The sequence below is a fragment of the Puma concolor genome, chromosome E4, assembly GCF_028749965.1.
Source record: "Puma concolor isolate L17-30 chromosome E4, mPumCon1.1.hap2, whole genome shotgun sequence".
In the NCBI taxonomy this organism is placed as follows: domain Eukaryota; kingdom Metazoa; phylum Chordata; class Mammalia; order Carnivora; family Felidae; genus Puma; species Puma concolor.
The window spans coordinates 65,032,814-65,055,975 of NC_141683.1; the positions used below are offsets into that span (position 1 = coordinate 65,032,814).

The 23,162-nt window shown below is 37.9% G+C and overlaps 1 protein-coding gene across 3 annotated transcripts in view; it reads left to right on the forward strand.

The window, feature by feature from the left end:
• Positions 1 to 23,162, forward strand: part of CATSPERE (catsper channel auxiliary subunit epsilon) — a 201,828-nt gene that overhangs the window by 131,092 nt on the left and 47,574 nt on the right. For all 3 annotated transcript variants that reach the window (XR_015245774.1, XM_086693173.1, XM_086693172.1), the window contains 2 exons: positions 6,341 to 6,815; positions 15,506 to 15,948. Coding sequence is in view for 2 of the 3 variants with exons in the window: in XM_086693173.1 (XP_086549299.1) it covers positions 6,341 to 6,815; positions 15,506 to 15,948 (918 nt within the window). In the remaining variant the exon portion in view is untranslated. The remainder of the gene's footprint in view (positions 1 to 6,340; positions 6,816 to 15,505; positions 15,949 to 23,162) is intronic.

A 23,162-nucleotide genomic window follows, 5' to 3' on the forward strand; every position in this document is an offset into this window, starting at 1 on the left:
TCGAAACTTTAAGAAATACTATTTATAGTACATTATAAAATATTAAGAGCTTAGGGATGATTCTGACAAAAGATGTGCAAGTGTATACACACTTAAAGACTACAAAACACAAATAACCGTATGATTTCACTCATGTGCAATTTAAGAAACAAAACGAACAAGCAAAGGGAAGAGGAGAGGCAAACCAAGAAACAGACTCTTAACTATAGAGAACAAACTTATGGTCACCAGAAGAGAGGTGGGTGGAGGGGTGATGGAAATAGATGATGGGGATTAAGGAGTGATGAGCACTGGGTGATATACGGAAGTGTTGAATCACTATATTGTACACCTGAAACTAATATTACACTGTGTGTTAACTCACTGGAATTTAAAAGCTTAAAAAAATTATACCACCGCACACGCTACACATATAACACACACACACACACACACACACACACACATTACAAAATATTACTGGTGAAATAAAAGACTTAAGTGGAGAGATCTGTTCATGGGTGAGAAGACTCTGTTAAGGTGTCAATGCTTGAGAAATTCAGCACACATCAGTTAAAATCCCAGTAGGCTTCTAATAGAAATTGAGAAGCTGATTCTAAAAGTCATATGGAAATTCAAGAGAGAACCAAAAAAATTTCCAGATTTCCAAAAACAAATGCCATTAAAAATGTACGAGATCTTGGTTGAGACAAAAATAAAATATTATCAAAAATATTAATTTTTTTTAGATCCGAATACATAGCTATACCATGTTCATGGATTAGAATAAAGAATATTTTAAGCTTTTCAATTCTTCCCAGATTTATCTATAGATTTGATGCTGTTCCAGGCAAACTCCCAATGTTACTTTGTGGAGCTCAGTACACTGATTCTAAAATACATATCAAAGAGTAAAGAGCTGAGAGTTGGAATGGTTGGGTAGCAAAGTATTTCTTCTATCATACATCAAAATTTATTACAAGGCTATAGTAATTAAAACATAAAATATTTATGGCAGTTTTTTGTCATTTTGTTCCACATCTCACCAACATTGGGTGTGTCCAATCTTTTATTATCTAAACTCTTCTAGAGGGTATGCACTAGCTTTCTTATGTTTCATGCTTATATGGTGCATTATTTTTATCCTTTTACGATCAATCTGTCTGTGACTTCATACTTCTTATAAACTGCAATCTTGCTTCTTCTCCAATGTGACAATATATGCTTTAAAATTATAGTATTCAGGGGCACCTGGGTGGCTCAGTTGGTTAAGCGTCTGACTTCGGCTCAGGTCATGATCTCGTGAGATCACGAGTTCACGAGTTCACGAGTTCGAGCTCCATGTAAGGCTCTATTCTGACCACTCAAAGCCTGGAGCCTGCTTCAGATTCTGTATCTCCCTTTCTCTCTGCCCCTCCCCTGTTTGCACTCTGTCTCTGTCTCTGTCTCTCTCTCAAAAATAAATAAACATTAAAAAAAATATTTTAAAAATTATAGTATTCAGTCCACCTAGATTTAACATAACTACTGCTATGGTTGGAGTTAAGTCTACCATCTTGGTATTTCTTTTCTAGTAACCCCACATGTTCTTTGTTCCTTTGTTTCTCTCTTCTTGTCCTCTGAAGGAATCATGTTTTTTTCAGTATCTCTGTTTTCAACTGTGTTCATTTTTTTTTTATTCAAGATCTTCTTTGTAGTGATTGCACTTGGCTGTACAACAATCTTTTTGTTAAGGCTATTTATTTATTTTAAGAGAGAATGTATGCACGTGCACATGCATGAGTGGGGAAGGGGCCGAGAGAGAGGGAAAGAGAGAGAATCCCAAGCAGGCTTCCTGCTGTCAGTGCAGAGCCCAATGCAGTGCTCAGTGTCATGAACTGTGGGATTATGACCTGAGCCAAAACCAAGAATCTGATGCACAACAGACTGAGCCACCCAGGTGCCCCATAATAATCATCTTTAATTTATCAGAGTCTAATTTCAATTAGTATATACTTAACAACAGTGTAAGAAACTTATGACTGTATGGTTCCATTTATATCCCTCCCACCCTTTATATTCTTATCTCATATTTTACTTCTAAATATGCTATAAATTTCAAAATATATTGTTACTATTTTTCCTTTAAAAAGGTCAATTTTCAGGGGGCCTGGGTGGCTCAGTCAGTTAAGTGGCTGACTGATTTCGGCTCAGGTCATGATCTCATGGTTTGTGAGTTCGAGCCCCACCTTGGGCTCTGTGCTGACAGCACAGGGATTCTCTCTCTCCCTCTCTCTCTGCCCCTACCCTACTTTGTGTGCTCTCTCTCTCTCTCTCTCAAAAAAAAAAAAAAAAAAAAGAAAGTAAATAAATGAATTAATAGTCAATTGTCATAAAGATATATAGATATATAGGTATAAACTGATGGCAAAATAAGTCTTTATGGATATATTCTCCCAGGCATGCTTCATTTCTGTTTGCATATCCAGAGTTGCTCCTGAATCCATTTCCCTTCTGCCTGAGGAATATCTTTGAATTTTCCTATACAACAAGTTCTCCCAGCATTTGTCTGTATAAAGGTGTCTTTATTTTTTGGCCTTCATTTTTGAAGGGTATTTTTCACTGAATACAGAATTATAGGATGACAGCTGGGTTTTGTTGTTTTTAAAGCAATTTATGATGACATCGTTCCATTATCTTATGGCCTCTATCATTTTGGGGAAGAAGTCAGCCATCATTCATGCCATTGTTCTCACATATACAATGTGTCTTTTTATCTGTTGCTGCTTTTAGAATTTGCACGTTATCTTTGGTCTTCAGCATTTTTATTATGTATTATTCATTAGTAGTTAGGTGTGATTTCCTTTGTATGTATCCTGTTTGTGGTTCAACTGAGTCTCTTGGGTTTCTGGGATTATGTCAGTCATTAATTTGGGGATGTTCTTGGACATTATCTCTTCAAATATTTCTTCTGCACCATTCTGTTTTTCCTCTCCTTCTAGGGGTTTAAAAATGCATATATGACACCATTTAATATTGTCCCACAGACCTCAGTCTGTTCATTTTGTGTTTACTTCTTTCTTTGTATTTCAGTTTGTATATTAACCTGTATTCAAGCTCACAGCCCCTCAGCTTTTCCCACTTTACTCTTGAATGTGTCTAATAATTTTTTTATTCCTGATGTCATATTTTTTTTATTTCTAACATTTTCACTTTGTTCTTTTTTATCATTTACATATCTCAGCTGAAATTCCCCATCTCTGTACTCGCGTTGCCGATCTTTTCCAGTAGGTCCTTCAGCATTTTTATCAGTTATTACCTCTTTAGCCATACTTGGGCTCTTTGCACTGACAAGATTCCAGGGATCTCTTCATACTTTACAACTGGCCCACCACCTTTCCAAACTCGAGGACAGCTGTCTCTGCTTTATAGTCTAGCTGCCAGCTTTTTGATCGCTAAAGAATTCTCTTTCCTCATCTGCCCTGGGATTTTCAGGCATTGGGAGATCTTTCTCTTTCTCTCTCTCTCTCTCTCTCTCTCTCTCTCTCTCTCTCTCTCTCTCATGCTTCCCTGTCCCCAGTTGTGGCAGGGAGGCTGCCTTACACTTTGTAAAGGCCAAGCATGTCTCAGAAGGAGAGTCTCTCAACCCCCATATCCCACTCCCAGCCTATGGTAGCTGAGAATACAGAGTACAGATGGATTTCTCTCAACTTTGCTGCCTTGCAGCCTGCCCCCTCCCTGTCTTCAGAGGATTACTGCTTTATTTTTGGGAGAGTCCCTGAATGCCTCAAGGGGATCTCTCAGCTCGCTGGCCTTGTCCCAAAACCTTTGGCTTACTACACCTATGCACTAGGTGAAGATCTATGGGAAAGTTTGTGGGTGGGTAAAAACTCATTCCATGGCTGAGGCTCCTTGGAATTCCCATATGTCATATTTATGATGGATTCCATTCCCATCCCTCTGCCAAGAATGAGCATAACCTTGGGTCTTTTCTATGAGAGGCTCATCACTTTGTTTCTAATATATTTACTCTTGGAAGATCATCTCACACTCATTTAAGCAACACAAGCTCTAGACTTTTTTTCTAAGTTTTTATTTTTTTCTTATTTTTTAAAAAATTTTTTAAAGTTTAAATACAAATTAATTAACATATAGTGTAATAATAATTTCAGGAATAAAATTTAGTGATTCATCACTTACATATAACAACCCAGTGCTCATCCCAACAAGTGCCCTCCTTAATGCCCCTCACCTCTTTAGCCCTTCCTCCCACCCAAACCCTGTCAGCAACCCTCAGTTTTTTCTCTGTATTTAAGAGTCTCTTATGGTTTGTCTCCCTCTTTGTTTTTATATTAATTTTGCTTCCCTTCCCTTCTGTTCATCTGTTTTGGATCTTAAATTCCACATATGAGTGAAATCATAGATTTGTCTTTCTCTTACTGACTTATTTCACTTAGCACAATACCCTCCAGTTCCATCTACGTAGTTGCAAATGGCAAGATTTCATTCTTTTTGATTGCTGAGTAATACTCCATTATATATATTGGAGTATATATATTGTTGACATATATATCAACATTGTTGATAGTGCTGCTATAAACATTGAAGGGTGCATGTGTCCCTTCAAATCAGCATACATGTATCCTTTGGATAAATACCTAGTAGTGCAATTGCTGGGTCATAGGGTAGTTCTATTTTTAAGTTTTTGAGGAACCTCCATACTGTTTTCCAGAGTGGCTGCACCAGTTTGCATTCCTACCAGCAGTGCAAAAGTTGTCCTCTTTCTCTGCATCCTTGCCAACATCTGTTGTTGCCTGTGTTGTTAATGTTAGCCATTCTGGCAGGTGTGAGGTGGTATCTCATTGTGGTTTTGATTTGTATTTCTCCAATGATGGATGATGTTGAGGATTTTTTCATGTGTCTGTCAGCCATCTGGATGTCTTCTTTGGAGAAGCATCTATTCGTGTCTTTTGCCCATCTCTTCACTGGATTGTTTGTTTTTTGGGTGTTGAGTTCGATAAGTTCTTTATAGATTTTGAATACTAACCCTTTATCTGATATGTCATTTACAAATTTCTTTTCCCATTCCTTCGGTTGCCTTTTAGTTTTGCTGATTGTTTCGTTTGCTGTGCAGAAACTTTATATCTTGATGAGGTCCCTATAGTTCATTTTTGCTTTTGTTTTCCTTACCTTTGGAGAAATGTCAAGTAAGAAGTTGCTGCAGCTGAGGTCAAAGGGGTTGTTGCTTGTTTTCTCCTCAAGGCTTTTGATGGCTTCCTGTCTTATGTTTAGGTCTTTCATCCATTTTGAGTTTATGGATTTGAGTGTATGGTGTAAGAAAGTGGTCCAGGTTCATTCTTCTGCATGTTGCTGTCCAGTTTTCCCAGCACCACTTGCTGAAGAGACTGTCTTTTTTCCATTGGATATTCTTTCCTGCTTTGTCAAAGATTAGTTGGCCATACGTTTGTGGGTCCATTTCTGGGTTCTCTAATTCTGTTCCATTGTGTCTGTTCTTGTGCCAGTACCATACTGTCTTGATGATGACAGCTTTGTAGCACTATTTGTAGTCTTGAATTGTGATGCCTCCAGCTTTGCTTTTCTTTTTCAAGATTGCTTTGGCTATTCAGAGTTTTTTCTGGTTCCATACAAGTTTTAGGATTGTTTCTTCTAGCTCTGTGAAGAATGCTGGTGTTATTTTGATAGGGGTTGCATTGAATGTGTAGATTGCTTGGGTAGTGTCGACATTTTATCACTATGTGCCCAAGAGACTCCTTTTGACAGTCATGGAAATAGAAGTTACATATTAAGTAAAAATCTCTAAGAATTAGAAACAATTGGGAAGAAGAGACAGGGGAGAAGAGGGATCTTGGCTTGCAAAATGAAATTAGGCCCACTGAATTTCAGACACAGCAGTCTCTCTAACAGCCTGTGTTCATAAAAGGGTAGTATTGATCCAAAGTTTTAAGTTCTCTCTTCTCTTGATCTCATATCCAAGGAAGCTATAATTCCAAAAATAACTTCATGTTTGAAGTGTCTTTATATCTTGACCGTAGTGAACATCAAAAAGGCACTCCTGGCCAGAGTGGATAAATACATAAGAAAAGAGAAGGCTGATATTCTCTGGGGATTTAAAAGGGAATTAAAATTAATTATGTCTACAGATAAAGAATAAAATTACTGAAATAACTTATATTTATGAATATATATAATATGACATATTTCCATGTCATGTATTTCAATGCCTGGAGTATTATTCAGAAATACACTAAGAGTCAAACCTTAATAGTTACTACATTTTATTTTTAAATATAGCAAATTAGAAGACAGGAATTGTAAGGACCATCCCTAAAACAAAAGATCTTTATTTTCCATTTTGTTACAGAGTAAAATAAGAAGTATCTTCGCAGTCTGGACCAAAAGTGAACTTTATCTTGGATATCCTCTTCTTAGATTTATGAAAATAATGACTACTGAAAAACTGAAAAGCCTTCTAAATATATCACCAACCGATACACTAACTATACACAATGTTGAGTATCCAGGACACCCTTTGGAGATTGCCTTGTTATTAAGTTACTGCTCTGCATGCACAGTCAACAAAAAGATTTATGTGGTAATATATAATGAAGATACAGAGCAGTGGATGAACCAAGACTTTGCATTAGATGTCCCTAGTGACACTTTTGTAAATGCACATTTTCTATATTCAGCACTTCCAGAATTAGTACTATGGGACAAACATAGGGTCTACTATTGCTATCACAATTTCACCGAGACTGGAGTTATCCAAACACCTACAGAGTTTGGAAATTTATCAAGGTTGTCACAGAACAGCACCATTCATATTATTTTCATCGGTGAGCCATTCTCAGTCTGCAAAAATTTATTCTAGATTTTCTAGTAGATACCTTCCTTACGAAGATGTAACAATTATAAATGCACTAATATATGGGTATATGGGTAGAGAAAGGTGTACTTTTTACCGCCTAAAAATGGATATGTTTTAAGCTCCACTAAGGTCAGTTATGATCTCACATAGCAAAATGGCCAACTCCAGTTCTGGGGTTTTTTTTCCCGTTAGATTCATTTCGGTCAATCAGCACATACATATGCATTTTAGTGTTGGAAGTGATATGGTGTTGTATTCATTTCCTAGGACTCCTTAGGGCTACCACTAGCTGGGTGGCTTCAAACAACAGGAATTTATTGTCTCAATTTTGGAGGCTAGAAGTCCACATTCAGGGTGTCAGCAAAGCCATGAATTCCCTCTGAATGCCATGAATTCAGAATCCCTCTGAATCCCAAAGGGGGATCTTTCATTGCGTCTTCCCAGCCTTTGGTGGCTTTCTGGTAAACCTGGCCGTCCCTTGGCTTGCAGCTGCATCATCCCAACCTCTGCCTTCATCACGATGTCGCATTCTCCCTGTGTCCTCACACACCAACTTGTTGTAAGGACACCAGGGCCCACCCTGCTCCAGGAGCACCTCATCTTAACTGATTGCCTCTGTAATGACCCTATTTCCAAATAAGGTCACATTCTGAAGGAGTACTGGGAATTAGAACATCAACATATCTTTTCTGAGGGGACACAATTCAAGCTATGGCACATTTTGTAGAGTTAAGTGGACCTGTATTCACACCCATGAGCAAGTCATTGAACCTTTCCAAGCTTCAGTATTCTAATCTAGAATGTAGGGCAGCTGTGTCAACTGGATAAGAGATTGTATGTAAAATGCTTAAAATAAAACTGGGTGCATGGTAAACCTTCAGCTAATAGTAGTTATTCTTGATCTTGTTATTCCTGAGGTAGCATACTAAACATTATAGGCAATGCCGAGAAATAGGAAGTGCAATCCTCAAAAAGCCTAGTTAGGAGGTAACCCCAAACATGGAATTTAAAGGAAATGTCGCTGTCATTCATAATCAGTCTTTCTTGACCTCTATCACCCTTCAACTCCCAACCATTTGATTTTTATGTTCCCTTTTACAACAAAACTCTAAAAAATATTGCCTAGTTTCACTTTTTCCTCTTTCCTCCCTTTCTCTTGAAGGCACTCTAATCAAATATTCCGTGGAAACTGCTCTTGTTAAGGTTCTCGATGACCTCCACTGTGCTAGCCCAGTGACCAATTTTCAGCCATCTTCCATGACCTGGCAGCAGCATTGGAAACCACTTAGCAGGGCCTTATTCTTGAAATACTTTTTCTTTTTGAAGTTTATTTTTTACTTTTTATTGAAATTCTAATTGGTTAACATACAGTGCAACAATGGTTTCAGGATAGAATTCAGTGATTCATCAGTACATACAACACCCAGTGCTCATCATAACAAGTGCCCTCCTTAATGCCCATCACCCATCTAGCCCATCCCCCACCCACCTCCCTCCATCAATCCTATTTGTTCTCTATCGTTAAGAATCACTTTTTACCTCTTTTTACCCCTTTCAACATGTCCATGTTTTGTTTCTTAGCTTCCACATATGAGTGAAATCATATGGTGCTTGTCTTTGACTTATTTTGCTTAGCGTAATATACCCTATCTCCATCCATGTCATTGCAAATGGCAAGATTTCACTCTTTTTGATGGCTGAGGATTATTCCTTTGTGTATATATACACCACATCTTCTTTATCCATTCACTAGTTAATGGACATTGGGTCTCCCTCCATAGTTTGGCTTTTGTTGATAATACTGCTATAAACACTGGGGTACATGGACCCCTTTGAATCTGCGTTTTTGTATCCTTGGGGTAAACACCTAGTAGTGCAATTGCTGGATCATAGGGTAGTTCTGGTATTAGCTTTTTGAGAAACCAGAGTGGCTGCACCAGTTTGCATTCCCACCAACAGCACAAGAGTTGTCCCCTTCAAAATGCTTTTTTTCACCTGACTTTTGGGCTATCGCTTTTTTACTCTTCCTACTACCTCACTAGCTACTCCTCCTCAGCCTCTTTTCCATCTTCATCTTCCTGATTCCCAAATGGAGAGGCACCTCAGGGTTTGGTTTTCAGGAATCTTCTGAGTTCTGTTTACATTTGCTCTGCCCTCTGGCCATAAGCCCTAGCCTCAACTCCAGGCCTTATTCCCAGCTGCCTTCAGCATACCTTCACTCGGATGACTAGTAGGCATCTTAGATTTGACATCCAAGAACGGATCCCTGAGTTTCTCACTCCTGTCTCAACCTGCTCCTTGCCTAGTCCTTTCCTGTCAAGTAAATATCACCTCTTCCCGTCTTCCCAGGCACAAACCTTGACCTCATCCTCGAATCTTTCCCTTTGACATCCCACAACTAATCCACGGGCAGCTCCTGGTGGCTCTATCTAAAAAGTCTATCTAAAATCTAACCCCTTTCCACCATCCTCACTCCAGTACAAGCCGGTGTCCTCTCCAGCCCATACATGTAAGAGCCTTTCATGTGCTCTCCCTGCCTCCACCAAATTACAGTCCACTGGGAAGCTAGCGTGAGCCTTTCAAAACATGCAAAATCACATTACTCCTCAGCTTAAAACCCTCATTTGGCTTCCTGTATCACTCAGGATAAAATCCAAAACTGTTACCATGGCCCGAAAAGCAGTATGTGGTTTGGCCCCAGACTCTGATGTCATCTATCACTTGACCCTTTGTTCACTGTTACCTAGCTGCAGACTGGCCTCTTTGCTGTTCCCCGGTTACCTACTGTTTCATATGCCAAAAGTGTTGTTCACATTGATGTCTACATGACTCTTAACATTGGATTCAGGTTTAAGTCCAAATGCCAACTGTTTGGGGAGCTCTTCCCTAACCCTGACCTAACTCCCATGCTGTGTCCCTTACACTTCTTCATTTTGTTCACAGCACTTCTCATCTAACAAATTACACGTGTACCTATTCATTAACTGAATCTTCCAACAAAAAACAAGCTTTGTGTGACTTTGTTATATTTGCTGCTTTACCCACAGTGTCTAATATACTATATAATAGGTACTTTTTTGAATAAATGGATGAACATGTATTCATTGAACACGCACTATTTGCGAGATGCTCTTCTGGGAGTTGGAGGTAGCATGGAAATTGGACACAATCCCCACCCTTTCAGCACTTACAAAATTGCAGAGGATAAAGACAAGTAAACCTACAAACAATACAACATGGCTAATGCTATAACAGAGCCAATATTGGGCGCTACAGAATCACATAAATCGAGTACCTTACTCAAGTCTGGGGGCGGGGGTGGGGAGATACAGAAGGCTTCCTTGGAAAAGTGATGTCTAAGCTGAGGCTTGGGAAATGGGTAATGGGAAATGGGAAATGGGTAGACGTTAGGTAAGCAGTGAAGACAATGAAGACAGTGTACCCAACCACCCAGAGACAGAGACAACAGGGTACAACCCAGGATTCGAAAGACAATACACTGCTGAAACAGAGTTCTCCAGAGAAAAAAAGAAGTCTCCTCTGGAGAAATGAAGTTCAGATTATGAAAGTCCTCACAAGCCATGTGAGAAAATTGGACCTTCTCCTGCAGCCTGTATAGGGAGTTCTAAAGAGTTTTCAGCAGGAGAGAAGCAGAATATTTGTGTTTTTAAAAGACCGCTGGCCACCATGATAAGGAGATACGGTTAGAATAGTAAATTGGGGATAGATTTTATTTTTTACTTTTTTTATAGAAAATATTTTTTTAATGTTACATTTGTCCCAACACAGCATTCCACTAACATATCTGTATGGGTATGTGCATTTTACACAAGTGTATAAAAATGTATATGTACATTTTTTAATTTAAATTTTGGTTAGGGGGCGCCTGGGTGGCTCAGTAGATTAAGCATCTGGCTTCAGCTCAGGTCATGATCTCACCTTTTGTGAGTTCAAGCCCCGCATTGGGCTCTTTGCTGACAGCTCTGCTTCAGATTCTGGGACTCCCTCTTTCTCTGTCCTCCCCCGCTCATGCTCTGTCTCTCTCTGTCTCTCTCTCTGTCTCTCTCTCTCTCTCTCTCTCTCTCAAAAATAAATAAACTTTGAAAAAAATTTTTAATTTAAATTTTAGTCAGTTAACATACAGTGTAATATTAGTTTCAGGAGTAGAATTCAGTGATTCATCACTACATACAACACCCAGTGCTCATCCCAACACTTGGGGACAGATTTTAGAGGGACCTTAAAGTCTGAATGTTGTACTGAAGGCCATTTGGAAACACGGAAATAAAAAGCTTAAACAATTCATAAACATGAAATATGAAGTCAAAAGCCTTCCACCTTCACCATTTTCATTCCTCAAATAACCCACTATTCAAAAGTTCCTGTGAATTTATTCAGACTTTTGAAAAAGAAAATTCAAAACATAATAAGCTGTATTTTCAAAATATCTAATACACATAAAAACTATGCCACTTTCACTGCCACAGAGTGTTCATGGTTTAACTGTACTATTATTTAGACCAATAGGAGTAAAACAGATATTTACATAGATATCAGGCTTCATTTCTTTTGCTACTACAAATAATGCTGCAGGAAATGTGCTTCTATATATGTATATGTTTTCTACACTTGTACAGTTATTCTTTGATATAAGTTATTAGATGTAGAATTCGTGATTCAAAGCTCTGAATATTCAAAAAATCAATAAATCTTTCCAGTTGCTCTCCAGCAAAAGTTGCCACAGTCTGTTTCCCCAAAAGTATTAGAAAATGTGTATTTTCCATATGAAAATATTTGATATTTACCCACAGTACAGAAAAAAATGGGTAATTCTCATTTTAGGACTCATTTTATAATTAGAATTTATATCTAGTTTCATGTGTTTATTGGCCATATTCTTCTATGGATTGTCAGTTCTTACTCTTGAGATATTTTTTCATGGGGTTATCTATTTTCTTATTGATACTGATATGGTCATTACTCACAGTGTATATTCACCATTTATCTTTGACATGCATTGCAAATATTGTCTCTTGTGTGTAATTTCTTGTACCTTTTTGGAGGGATTTGGTATTTAGAATTTGTGTTTTTGTGTAGTTAAATTTGTTAATATTTTTACTTGTGACTTTGGATGTAATGTCATAATTTGAAAGGTCTTTCCAATTACAAAAATATTACTAAGTATTTTCTTTTATCATTTTTACTTTTCTAATTTGCATATTTCAGTCTTTAATTCATCCAGAATTGTGTTTGGTATAAGTTAAGAATTTCGTTCTATTTTTTGTCTTTATGTCTTTCACTGAAAGCTGATGTTGCCTTCAAATCACTGTTTTAGAAACCAACCCTTACCCCCCAGATTTGAAATACCACCTTCCTTATCTATTTATTACTCATGTCAACCAGGTTCATTTTCTAGGCTATTCTGTTCCACTCCTACCTGCATGAGCTCTCTGTCGTTTTGATTACTGTAGCCCTAATCTCCTAACACACCACATAATTCACTTATTTTCATGTCCTATTGACTGTATTCCTGCAGGAATGTAAGTTACACAAGAGGGAGGCCTTTCTGGGTTTTCCCCTAATGTATCCCCCACAAGTTTCTAGAACACTGTGTAGCCAGAACAGGCATGCAATTTATTGAAGAGATGATGATATGTGTGCAATATTAGGTCTTCGCAAGCAGGAATGTTGTACACTTCATTATTTGTATTTTCTCTAATTGGTTTCTTCAAATATCCCATCTCTTTAGTCAATTTTAGAAGTTTGTATTTCCTTAGGAAATCATTCATTTTATCTGGATTTGCTACTTTATTGGCAAAGGTTTTCCATTTTAATTTTTAGATTGCTTATTGTCTGTAATAGTATTCTCTTTCTTATTTATAATGTTGTCTGTATCCCACCCCTTATTAATTTGGCTCACAAGATATTGTTTATTGTGTTTAGGGGTTTTTTTTTGGCTTTGTTTTCTTTCTTTTGAAAAGTACTCTTAGTTTATTTATCAAATCTGCTTTCTATTTAATTCCTTAATTTCTGCTTTTGTCATTATTCACTTGTGCTTTTTTTTTTTTTTTTTTGTAACTTTGGTGCTCTGTGGCCTGCTTCTTGTGTTAAACGATTAGTTCATTTATTTTCAATCTTATTTTCTAATAAAGCTACAAATAAGCATAAGGCTATGAATTTTTCTCACTACGGCTTTATCTGCATCCCCAAACTTTTATATACAGTGTTTTTAATCTCATTGTTTTAAAGTCATTCCTAATTTTCTTCTTAATATTTAATCCAAAATTCATTTAATAATGTTTCAATGAGCAGCGAGATAAGCAGAAGAGAGAGTGCCACATAGCACACAGAAGGGACACCTAATTCAGATTTATGACATCAGGAAAGTCTACACAGAGGTGCCTGGGTGGTTCAGTTGGTTAAGTGTCCAGCTCTTGCATTTGGCCTAGGTCAGGATCTCATGCTTCATGAGTCTGAGCCCCCATCAGGCTCTGTGCTGACCCTGTGGAGCCTGCTTAGGATTCTCCATCTCCCTCTCTCTCTCTACCCCTCCCCCACTCATGATCGATCTCTCTCTCTCTCTCTGTGTCAAAAATAAATAAGAAAACATTAAAAAAAGAAAAACAAAAGTCCACACAGGGGAAAAGCCCTCTAAACCAAAACCAGGGAGAAGGTACACACTGGAAAAATTAGATCAATGGTCAGGATGAGAGTTGAAGTAGCAAAGACCCAGAGGTGCAAGAGAACATGGCAAGTTCGTGGAACTGAAGTTAATCGTGTATGACTAGATGGTAGAGGGTGAGACCAAAAGTGGCAACAAGGCTGGTGGGAGAAGGCAAAGACCACGTCACCAAGTGACCTGGACACTATATAAGATCCTAAAGCAATATGTGTTTTTTGTTTTGTGAGATTTTAAACCTTATATATCATCATACTGTGTGTATCCTGCAACAACTTTTCTCACTCAACATCCGGATATATTCTGTTAGGTCATCCACCTGCATCCATCCTTCTCTCCTCCTTCCACCTTGTGAAGTTTCTAGAAACACACACACACACACACACACACACACACAGCACAGCAGGCCAAGAATTTGGTACTCCTGGATGGACTTTTTGTCAAAAGCACAACAAAACAAAATTAAATTTATAAAGGATCTAAGTTCCATGAGAAAAGTTACCAAATCACTTTAGCATCACAGTGTTACTGACCTGTCAACACTGGTGTTGGATGCCCTGTGTGTTGCCTTAGCGCTAAGGGCAGCGTACCCTTGCAGTTTTACTAAAAGACTCAGAAGAATATTCCAAGCTTCATATTCACCTTACCGATCAATGTAATAATTTCGCCAACATTATTATATTGTTGAATTTCTACTGACAACACTAGGACTGTGTGAAAGCTTAACGTTATAAGGACATCTATGTGGACAGTGATGTCTTATTAAAGTATTCCGATCCTAAAAAAAAAAAAATCGGCATTTCTGATTTAGGGGTTTTATTAGCATATAAACTACAGCAGTCTGTGAAAATATCACTTATTTATTCAAATTTCAAATGTAAGATGCATACACATAATATGCTCTGAACCTTCCTGACTCTACGAATCGACCTTCCTCCTTTTGGTCAGTCCCCTTAAAGCATTGGGTGGTTTGGGTTTGTTTTGGGGTGTTGTTGTTGTTGTTGTTGTCGTCGGGTTTTTGTTTTTTTGGTTTTTTGTTTTTTTAGTTAAGGAAAGTATACCCCTAGAAGCTGTACACGGAGAAAGTCGTATATGGAAAGAAAGCTATGAAATCAACTAGCTCCACTGTTCATTTTACAGATATGGCTATAAAACCAAAGAATGTAAGAGACTTATTGTCTATGAACCTCTATGACTTAGGCATAAAACTCTGTTAAGGGAAGAAGTTGGCTTTTATTTATAGAGAACATGAGAGGAACCAACACCCACCCCCGTTTCTTATCCCAGTTTTGTTGGTCTGCTAGGGCTACTGTAACAAAATATCATGGGCTAGTTGGCTTAAACAATACAATTTTATGTTATCACAGTTCTGGAGTCCAAAAGCCCAAGATCAAGGTGATCTCAAGGTTGGTTTCTGGTGAGGATTGTCTTCTTGGCTTAGAGACATAGGCCACCTTCTCACTGTGCCCTCATATGGCCTTTTTTTCTGTGTGCATGCAGAGAGAGAGACAGAGATCTGATGTCTCTTATTCCTCTTATAAATAAGAATACCAGTCATATTGGATTAGGGCCCCTCCCTTATGACCTAGTTTAACCTTAATTACCTCTTTAAAGATATTTTCACTTGGGGGGACACAATGCTGTCCATAATACAATGCTTCCTAATAATATGATTCTTGCCATGCCTATCCTTATTATTATTTAATGCACTAATTCTAGCTTTTTAATGGAAATGATGTCATATATACCTAAGTGATATTGTACACGCAAGAAGAAATCTATCCAGGGGAAACATGGCCCCACTATGAAGTGGGAGAGATGTCCTTCAGCATCACGTAAAGTTGTAGTTTTCTGCCTGCACACTCTAACTTTCTCAAAACAGACAAATCCTTCCTTACTACAAAAGAAATTATTTTGGTTAGAAGTGCATGGATTCGCGGTTACTTAGAATAACACAAACTTTTCTCCTCGTTTTCCAGATTATTATGGAAATGTGGTGGTGAAAATGGAAAATAACATAATGTTCTACTTCAAGGCCAATATTAAAGACGCGGTAAAACTACACGCATGGACAAATAGTACACTGAAGTCAGCAGTCTCGATGAGTTCCTCTGGGCTAATGTATCTCATACATGTTTTTGAAAATGGCACAATACATCCACAGGAATATCCTTTAAGACTAGAAGCAAAAAGTGTAACTTTCAATTCAAAAGAGAAATGCCCCTACGTGGCATTTCTTAATAATATTTTTAGTGTTTTTTTCTTTTTGGACAAGGGACAGAACGTGTCCATCTGGACTCAAATAGTCTATCCAGAAAATGTTGGTCTGTATATTGTGGTGGAATCATATGGCCCAAATATATTACAAGAGACATATCAGGTTCACTATGAAGTTGCCCTAGGATACTGCACTAAAACCATGGTAAGTTGATAGTTTGAAAATGTATTCATATGACTGTAATAAATGTAAAATTATAATATTGACTTTTATAAATCCTATCACCAAAAAAATAGTGTCTAGCATTGTCAGTCACATTACATGAGGTTTTCTCATAATATCATGTATCCTTAGTTTTAGGTCCTCTTGGCCAATGTTGCAGTAATTTCTGTTAACTGATTGTGGTAAACAGTGTTTGATGTGAAGACAAATTAGAACTTTCTTCGTCTGTTGTAAATGTGTGTGTGTGTGTGTGTGTGTGTGTGTGTGTGAGTGAGTGAGTGAGTGTATTTTTTAAAAAAAGATTTTCCTTCTAGGTTTAGCTTGGAAAATGTTGAGAAATATACAAGTTTTTAATAAATAAATGATAAGCCATTAGCTCCTGAGTCACACATTTCACTTTTAATATCCAAAAGGCCTCTTTGCTGCCTAAAATCACATTCCTGCAGAATTCTTTGTCAATTGTATTATCTGCTTCCTGCTTCCTTTTTTGTTTTTAATGCATGGCTTTGTATGGACTTCTATCAGCCACCTATTATACTATAACATCACCCAAAACACAATGGCTTCAAACAATATCCAAATCTATTTGTCAACATTTGGGTCGTGAGAGGCCGGGCAATTCTGCTGGTTTCACCTGGGTTTATTCATCTGGTGGTTTGTCTGGGACAAGGTGATCTAAGATGGCCTCAAATACATGTCATGTGGTTGGCGCTCACTCTGGCTTGTTTGTAGAAGAGACATCAGCTGAGCACTTGTCTGTGAACCATGTGACCTCTATTGTCCAGGCCAGACCTGGCTTTTCCCCAAGGCGGTCTTAGGGCAGTATTCCAAGACTGCATGAGTAGAAGCCACAAGGCCTCTTCTCGGCCACATTCTATTTGTCAAAGCAATTCATGAGGCCAGTCCAGGTTACTTACGCTGTGAGGGGTGGTGCCTACAGGAAGGAGAGGAATCACTGAAGCTAGCTTTGGAAACAGTCCAGCACAATTAGGTATGAATGAACTGCATATATTATTTTGTGTACTACTTTCCGATGAACATTATAGCATAAGCGTTTTATGCGTTACTACAGTTTTTTCCCCAACACTCTCTATTCTGTTTCCCACCTTCTCTTTCTAGGCTCAGCTTTCTTTAGCATATATGAGGGTGGGCCTCTGAACTGATGCAATGCAATGGAGTGTTCAGTTAATTCCAAAGTCAGTTAAAGCAGAGAATCCTAAAACATGAAACATATATATGAAGCATTGTACTTTAACTTCAATAAATGAATGTGCATTCATTAGTCAATCTTTTAATATAGGACCACAGGCTTTTCTTTGAAATAAGTCAACTTATTGGAGCACCTCGTCTCCTTTCTTGAATAACCTTATTTGTAATGTATTATCGCTGACTTCCCATTTCCGTTTCTTTAAAGTAGAGGAGGGAAGGGGCACCTGGGTGGCTCTGTCAGTTAAGCCTCTGACTTCAGCTCAGGTCATGAGCTTGCACTCTGTGAGTTGGAGCCCCACATCGGGCTCTGTGCTGACAGCTCAGAGCCTGAAGCCTGCTCCGGATTCTGTGTCTCCTTCTGTCTCTGCCCCTCTGCCTCTCATGCTCTCTCTCGCTCTCTCTCTCTCTCTCTCAAAAACAAACAAACATTTAAAAAATTCTTAAAAAGATAAATTAAGTAGAGGAGGGAAAACAAAATTAATGACACTGGGAAAGGAACCAAAGTTCTTTTTTTTTTTTCAACCAGCTTTTTATTGTTACCTTGCTCCTAATTCAGCAATTTCTTCAGGAACTTGGTTTATTAAAACTTTCCAAAGCAATCAGTTTAGTTCTCAGAGAAGCAGTAACTGACATTTCACCAGTTCATAATATTTCATTCCACAACTACAATAATAATGCAATCTGGCAGAAATGGGTTTAGAAACAAAGAAAGCTGATTTAGGTTTGTGTACAGTCATAGGGATAGATCTTAAAACAGTGTCGAGTAGAAAACAGTGTTAAGTGAGAAACTGAGATTGATCACATGGTAACATTTACAAAAATTACAAACACCTGCATACAAATCACAAGCAACAAAAAGAAAAGCATTATTCATTTTCCGTGGATACAAAGATACCCAAGGACATATATCAGACAATATGACATCATCAAGTATGATGACATCATACTTGTTTGATAAATATTATGGGGGCCTACAGTGGAGACAGGAAATGGGGGAAGAAGGTACAGGGGAAAAGTAAAACATAATGAATAAAATGAGACTCAATTGATCATGTTTCAAGAAATAAGGAGTATCTTCAACTCACTTTTCTGAAACTGAGTTACCCCTTCTTCCAGAACAAAAACAGAAAAGAGTTCCACTTCCTTTAGCCCAGGAATATTTTCTTTCATTATCTAGCCCCAATATCTGCAGATGCTCTCATAAGTTTTCTTTCCAAGAATGGGCTGTCTCGTGTGCATTTGCCCATTTGCAGTTTAGAACTTCAAAATAAGTTACCAATCAAAATATACAAATGACCAAGGATATAAAAATTTACCTGTTTTGATAAAATACTAGCTCTGTCACTTATTAGCAATGCACATTAACTGATGACATTAAGCAAGTTTTTTAAAATTTGATTCCATAAAAATCTTAAGACTGCTTTTACATCTAACTTTTTTATTAAATTATTTTAATTCCAGTATACTTACCATATAATGTTACATTAGTTTTAGGTACACAATGTAGTGCTTCAACACTTCCCTACATCACCCAGTGCTCATCACAACAAGTGCCCTCCTTAATTCCCATCACCTATTTCCCCTTTCCCCCCACCCACCTCCCCTTTGGTGACCAAGAGTCTGTTTCTTGGTTTGTCTCTCTCTCTCTTTTTTTTTCCTCTTTGCTCATTTGTTTGCTTTCTTAAATTCCACATCTGCGTGAAATCATATGCTATTTGTCTGTCTCTGACTTATTTCACTTAGCATTACGCTCTCTAGTTCCAAAAAATGCCATTGCAAATGGCAAGGTTTCATTCTTTTTTGTGTGGTGGAATAATATGCCACTGCATATATGTGTGTGTATAATATATATATATTATACATATATATTATATATTATATAATCACCTCTGATATATATATATAGAAGAGGTTATATATATATATATATAAAGAAGAGGTTTTATATATATATATATATATAACCTCTTCTTTATCCAGTCATCAATCAGTGGATACTTGGGCTGGTTCCATAATTGGCTCTTGTAGATGATGCTGCTATAAACATAGGGGTGCATGTATCACACCTGTCAGAACGGCTAAAAGCAAAAACACAAGGTGTTGGCGAGGATGTGGAGAAAGGGGAACCTTCTTGTGCTGTTGGTGGGAATGCACACTGATGCAGCCACTCCGGACAACAGTATGGAGGTTCCTCAAAAAGTTGAAAATGGAAGTCCTCTTTGATCCAGTAATCGCTGTACTGGGTGTTTACCCCCAAAAAAACACAAAAATACTTACTCAGAGAAGCAAGTTTTTTAGTCTTTCTATGCCTCCGTACCCTCATCTAAGTAATGATGATGATAATAATAATATATTATATGTAATAAAATATATTAACATATAATTTTGTTAACATGTTAATACAATGAAATTATATAATATAGTCATTATCATAATATTTACTTCGTAAGGTTATTAGGATGAAAATGAGTTTAGGTATGTAAAGCCCTTGGGGCTGCGTCTGGTACCTGGCAAGCACTATGTTTATGCATTGCTGCTACCACCACAATCACCACTGTGGGGGCTGCTCTTAAGGCTGTTGCTACTGCTCCCACCACCACGTTTCACCAATTCTAAGGCACATTTTTAAAAAATTTACACCCAGGGGCGCCTGGGTGGCGCAGTCGGTTAAGCGTCCGACTTCAGCCAGGTCACGATCTCGCGGTCCGTGAGTTCGAGCCCCGTGTCAGGCTCTGGGCTGATGGCTCAGAGCCTGGAGCCTGTTTCCCATTCTGTGTCTCCCTCTCTCTCTGCCCCTCCCCCGTTCATGCTCTGTCTCTCTCTATCCCAAAAATAAATAAACGTTGAAAAAAAAAATTAAAAAAAAAAAATTTACACCCAAATTAGTTAGCATATAGTGCAACAGTGATTTCAGGAGTAGATTCCTTAATGCCCCTTACCCATTTAGCCCATCCCTTCTCCCACAACCCCTCCAGGAACCCTCTGTTTGTTCTCCATATTTAAGAGTCGCTTCTGTTTCATCCCCCTTCCTGTTTTTATATTATTTTTGCTTCCCTTCCCTTATGTTCATCTGTTTTGGATCTTAAAGTCCTCATAAGAGTTAAGTCATATGATATTTGTCTTTCTCTAATTTCGCTTAGCATAATACCCTCCAGTTCCATCCACGTAATTGCAAACGGCAAGATTTCATTCTTTTTGACTGCCAAGCAAGACTCCATTGTATACATATACCACCACATCTTCTTTATCCATTCATCCATTGATGGACATTTGGGCTCTTCCCATACTTTGGCTATGCTATTGTGGATAGTGCTGCTATAAACATGGGGATGCATGTGTCCCTTCGAAACAGCACACCTGTATCCCGTGGAGAAATGCCTAGTAGTGCAATTGCTGGGTCGTAGGGTAGTTCTCTTTTTAGTTTTTTGAGGAACCTGCATACTGTTTTCCAGAGTGGCTGCACCAGCTTACAGTGCCACCAACAGTGCAAAAGAGATCCTTTTTCTCTGCATCCTCGCCAACATCTGTTGTTGCCTGAGTTGTTAATGTTAGCCATTCTGACAGGTGTGAGGTGGTATCTCATTGTGGTTTTGATTTGTATTTTCCCGATGATGAATGACGTTGAGCATTTTTTCATGTGTCAGTTGGTCATCTGGATGTCTTCTTTGGAGAAGTGTCTATTCATGTCTATTGCCCATTTCTTCACTGGATTGTTTGTTTTTTGGGTGTTGAGTTTGACAAGTTCCTTATAGATTTTGGATACTAACCCTTTATCTGATATGTCATTTGAAAATATCTTCTCCCATTCTGTCGGTTGCCTTTTGGTTTGCTGATTGTTTCCTTCGCTATGCAGAAGCTTTTTATTTTGATGAGGTCCCAATAGTTCATTTTTGCTTTTGTTTCCCTTGTCTCTGGAGACATGTTGAGTAAGAAGCTGCTGTGGCCAAGATCAAAGAGGTTTTTGCCTGCTTTGTCCTCGAGGATTTTGATGGCTTCCTGTCTTACATTGAGGTCTTTCATCCACTTTGAGTTTATTTTTGTGTATGGTGTAAGAAAGTGGTCCAGGTTCATTCTTCTGCATGTCACTGTCCAATTTTCCCAACACCAGTTGCTGAAGAGATTCTTTATCCCATTGGATATTCTTTCCTGCTATGTCAAAGATTAGTTGGCCATATGTTTGTGGGTCCATTTCTGGGTTCTCTATTCTGTTCCATTGATCTGAGTGTCTCTTCTTGTGCCAGTACCATACTGTCTTGATGATTACAACTTTGTAGTATAGCTTGAAGTCCGGGATTGTGATGCCTCCTGCTTTGGTTTTCTTTTTCAAGATTGCTTTGGCTATTTGGGGTCTTTTCTGGTTCCATACAAATTGTAGGATTATTTGTTCTAGCTCTGTGAAGAATGCTCATATTACTTTGATAGGGATTGCATTGAATATGTAGATTGCTTTGGGTGGTATCGACATTTTAACAATATTTGTTCTTCCTATCCAAGAACATGGAATCTTTTTCCATTTTTTTTTTTTTTTGTGTGTCTTCTTCAATTTCTTTCATCAGCTTTCTATAGTTTTCAATGTATGGATTTTTCACCTCTTTGGTTAGACTTATTCCTAGGTATTTTATGGGTTTTGGTGCAACCATAAATGGGATCAATTCTTTGATTTCTCTTTCTATTGCATCATTGTTGGTGTATAGGAATGCAACCGATTTCTATGCGTTGATGCTATATCCTACAACTTTGCTGAATTCATGAATCAGTTCTAGCAGTTTCTTGGTGGAATCTTAGGAAACCCTAAAGATTTCCATATAGAGTATCATGTCATCTGCAAAGAGTGAAAGTTTGAACTCATCCTGGCCAATTTTGATGCCTTTTATTTCTTTATGTTGTCTGATTGCAAAGGCTAAGACTTCCAATACTATGTTGAATAACAGTGGCAAGAGTGGACATCTCTGTCTTATTCCTGACCTTAGGGGGAAAGCTCTCAGTTTTTCCCCATTGAGGATTATATTAGCGTTGGGTCATTCATATATGGGTTTTATGATCTCGAGGTATGATCCTTCTATCCCTACCTTCTTGAGGGTTTTTATCAAGAAAGGATGCTGTATTTTGTCAAAGCTTTCTCTGCATCTATTGAGAGGATCATATGGTTCTTGTGCTTTTTTATTGATGTGATGAATCATGTTCATTGTTTTGCAGATATTGAACCAGCTCTGCATCCCAGGTATAAATCCTACTTAGTCGTGGTGAATAATTTTTTAAGTGTGTTGTTGGAGCCGGTTGGCTAATATCTTGTTGAGGATTTTTGCATCCATGTTCATCAGGGAAATTGGTCCATAGTTCTCTTTTTTAGTGGGGTCTCTGTCTGGTTTTGGAATCAAGGTAATGCTGGCTTCATAGAATGAGTTTAGAAGTTTTCCTTCCATTTCAATTTTTTGGAACACCTTTAAGAGAATAGGTGTTAGCTCTTCCTTAAATGTTTGGTAGAATTCCCGTGGAAAGCCATCTGGCCCTGCACTCTTGTTTTTTGGGAGATTTTTGATTACTAATTTGATTTCCTTACTGGTTATGGGTCTGTTCTAATTTTCTATTTCTTCCTGTTTCAGTTTTGGTAGTGTGTACATTTCTAGGAAGTTTTCCATTTCTTCCAGAGTGTCCATTTTATTGGCATATAATTGCTCATAATATTCTCTTATTATTGTTTGTATTTCTGCTGTGTTGGTTGTGATCTCTCTTCTTTCATTCTTGATTTTATTTATTTGGGTCCTTTACTTTTTCTTTTTGATCAAACTGGCTAGTGGTTTATCAATTTTTTTAATTATTTCAAAGAACCAGCTTCTAGTTTCATTGATCTGTTCTACTGTTTTTTTGGTTTCAATAGCATTAATTTCTGCTCTAATCTTTATTATTTCCTGTGTTCTGCTGGTCTTGGGTTTTATTTGCTGTTCTATTTCCAGCTCCTTAAGGCATAAGGTTAGGTTATGTATCTG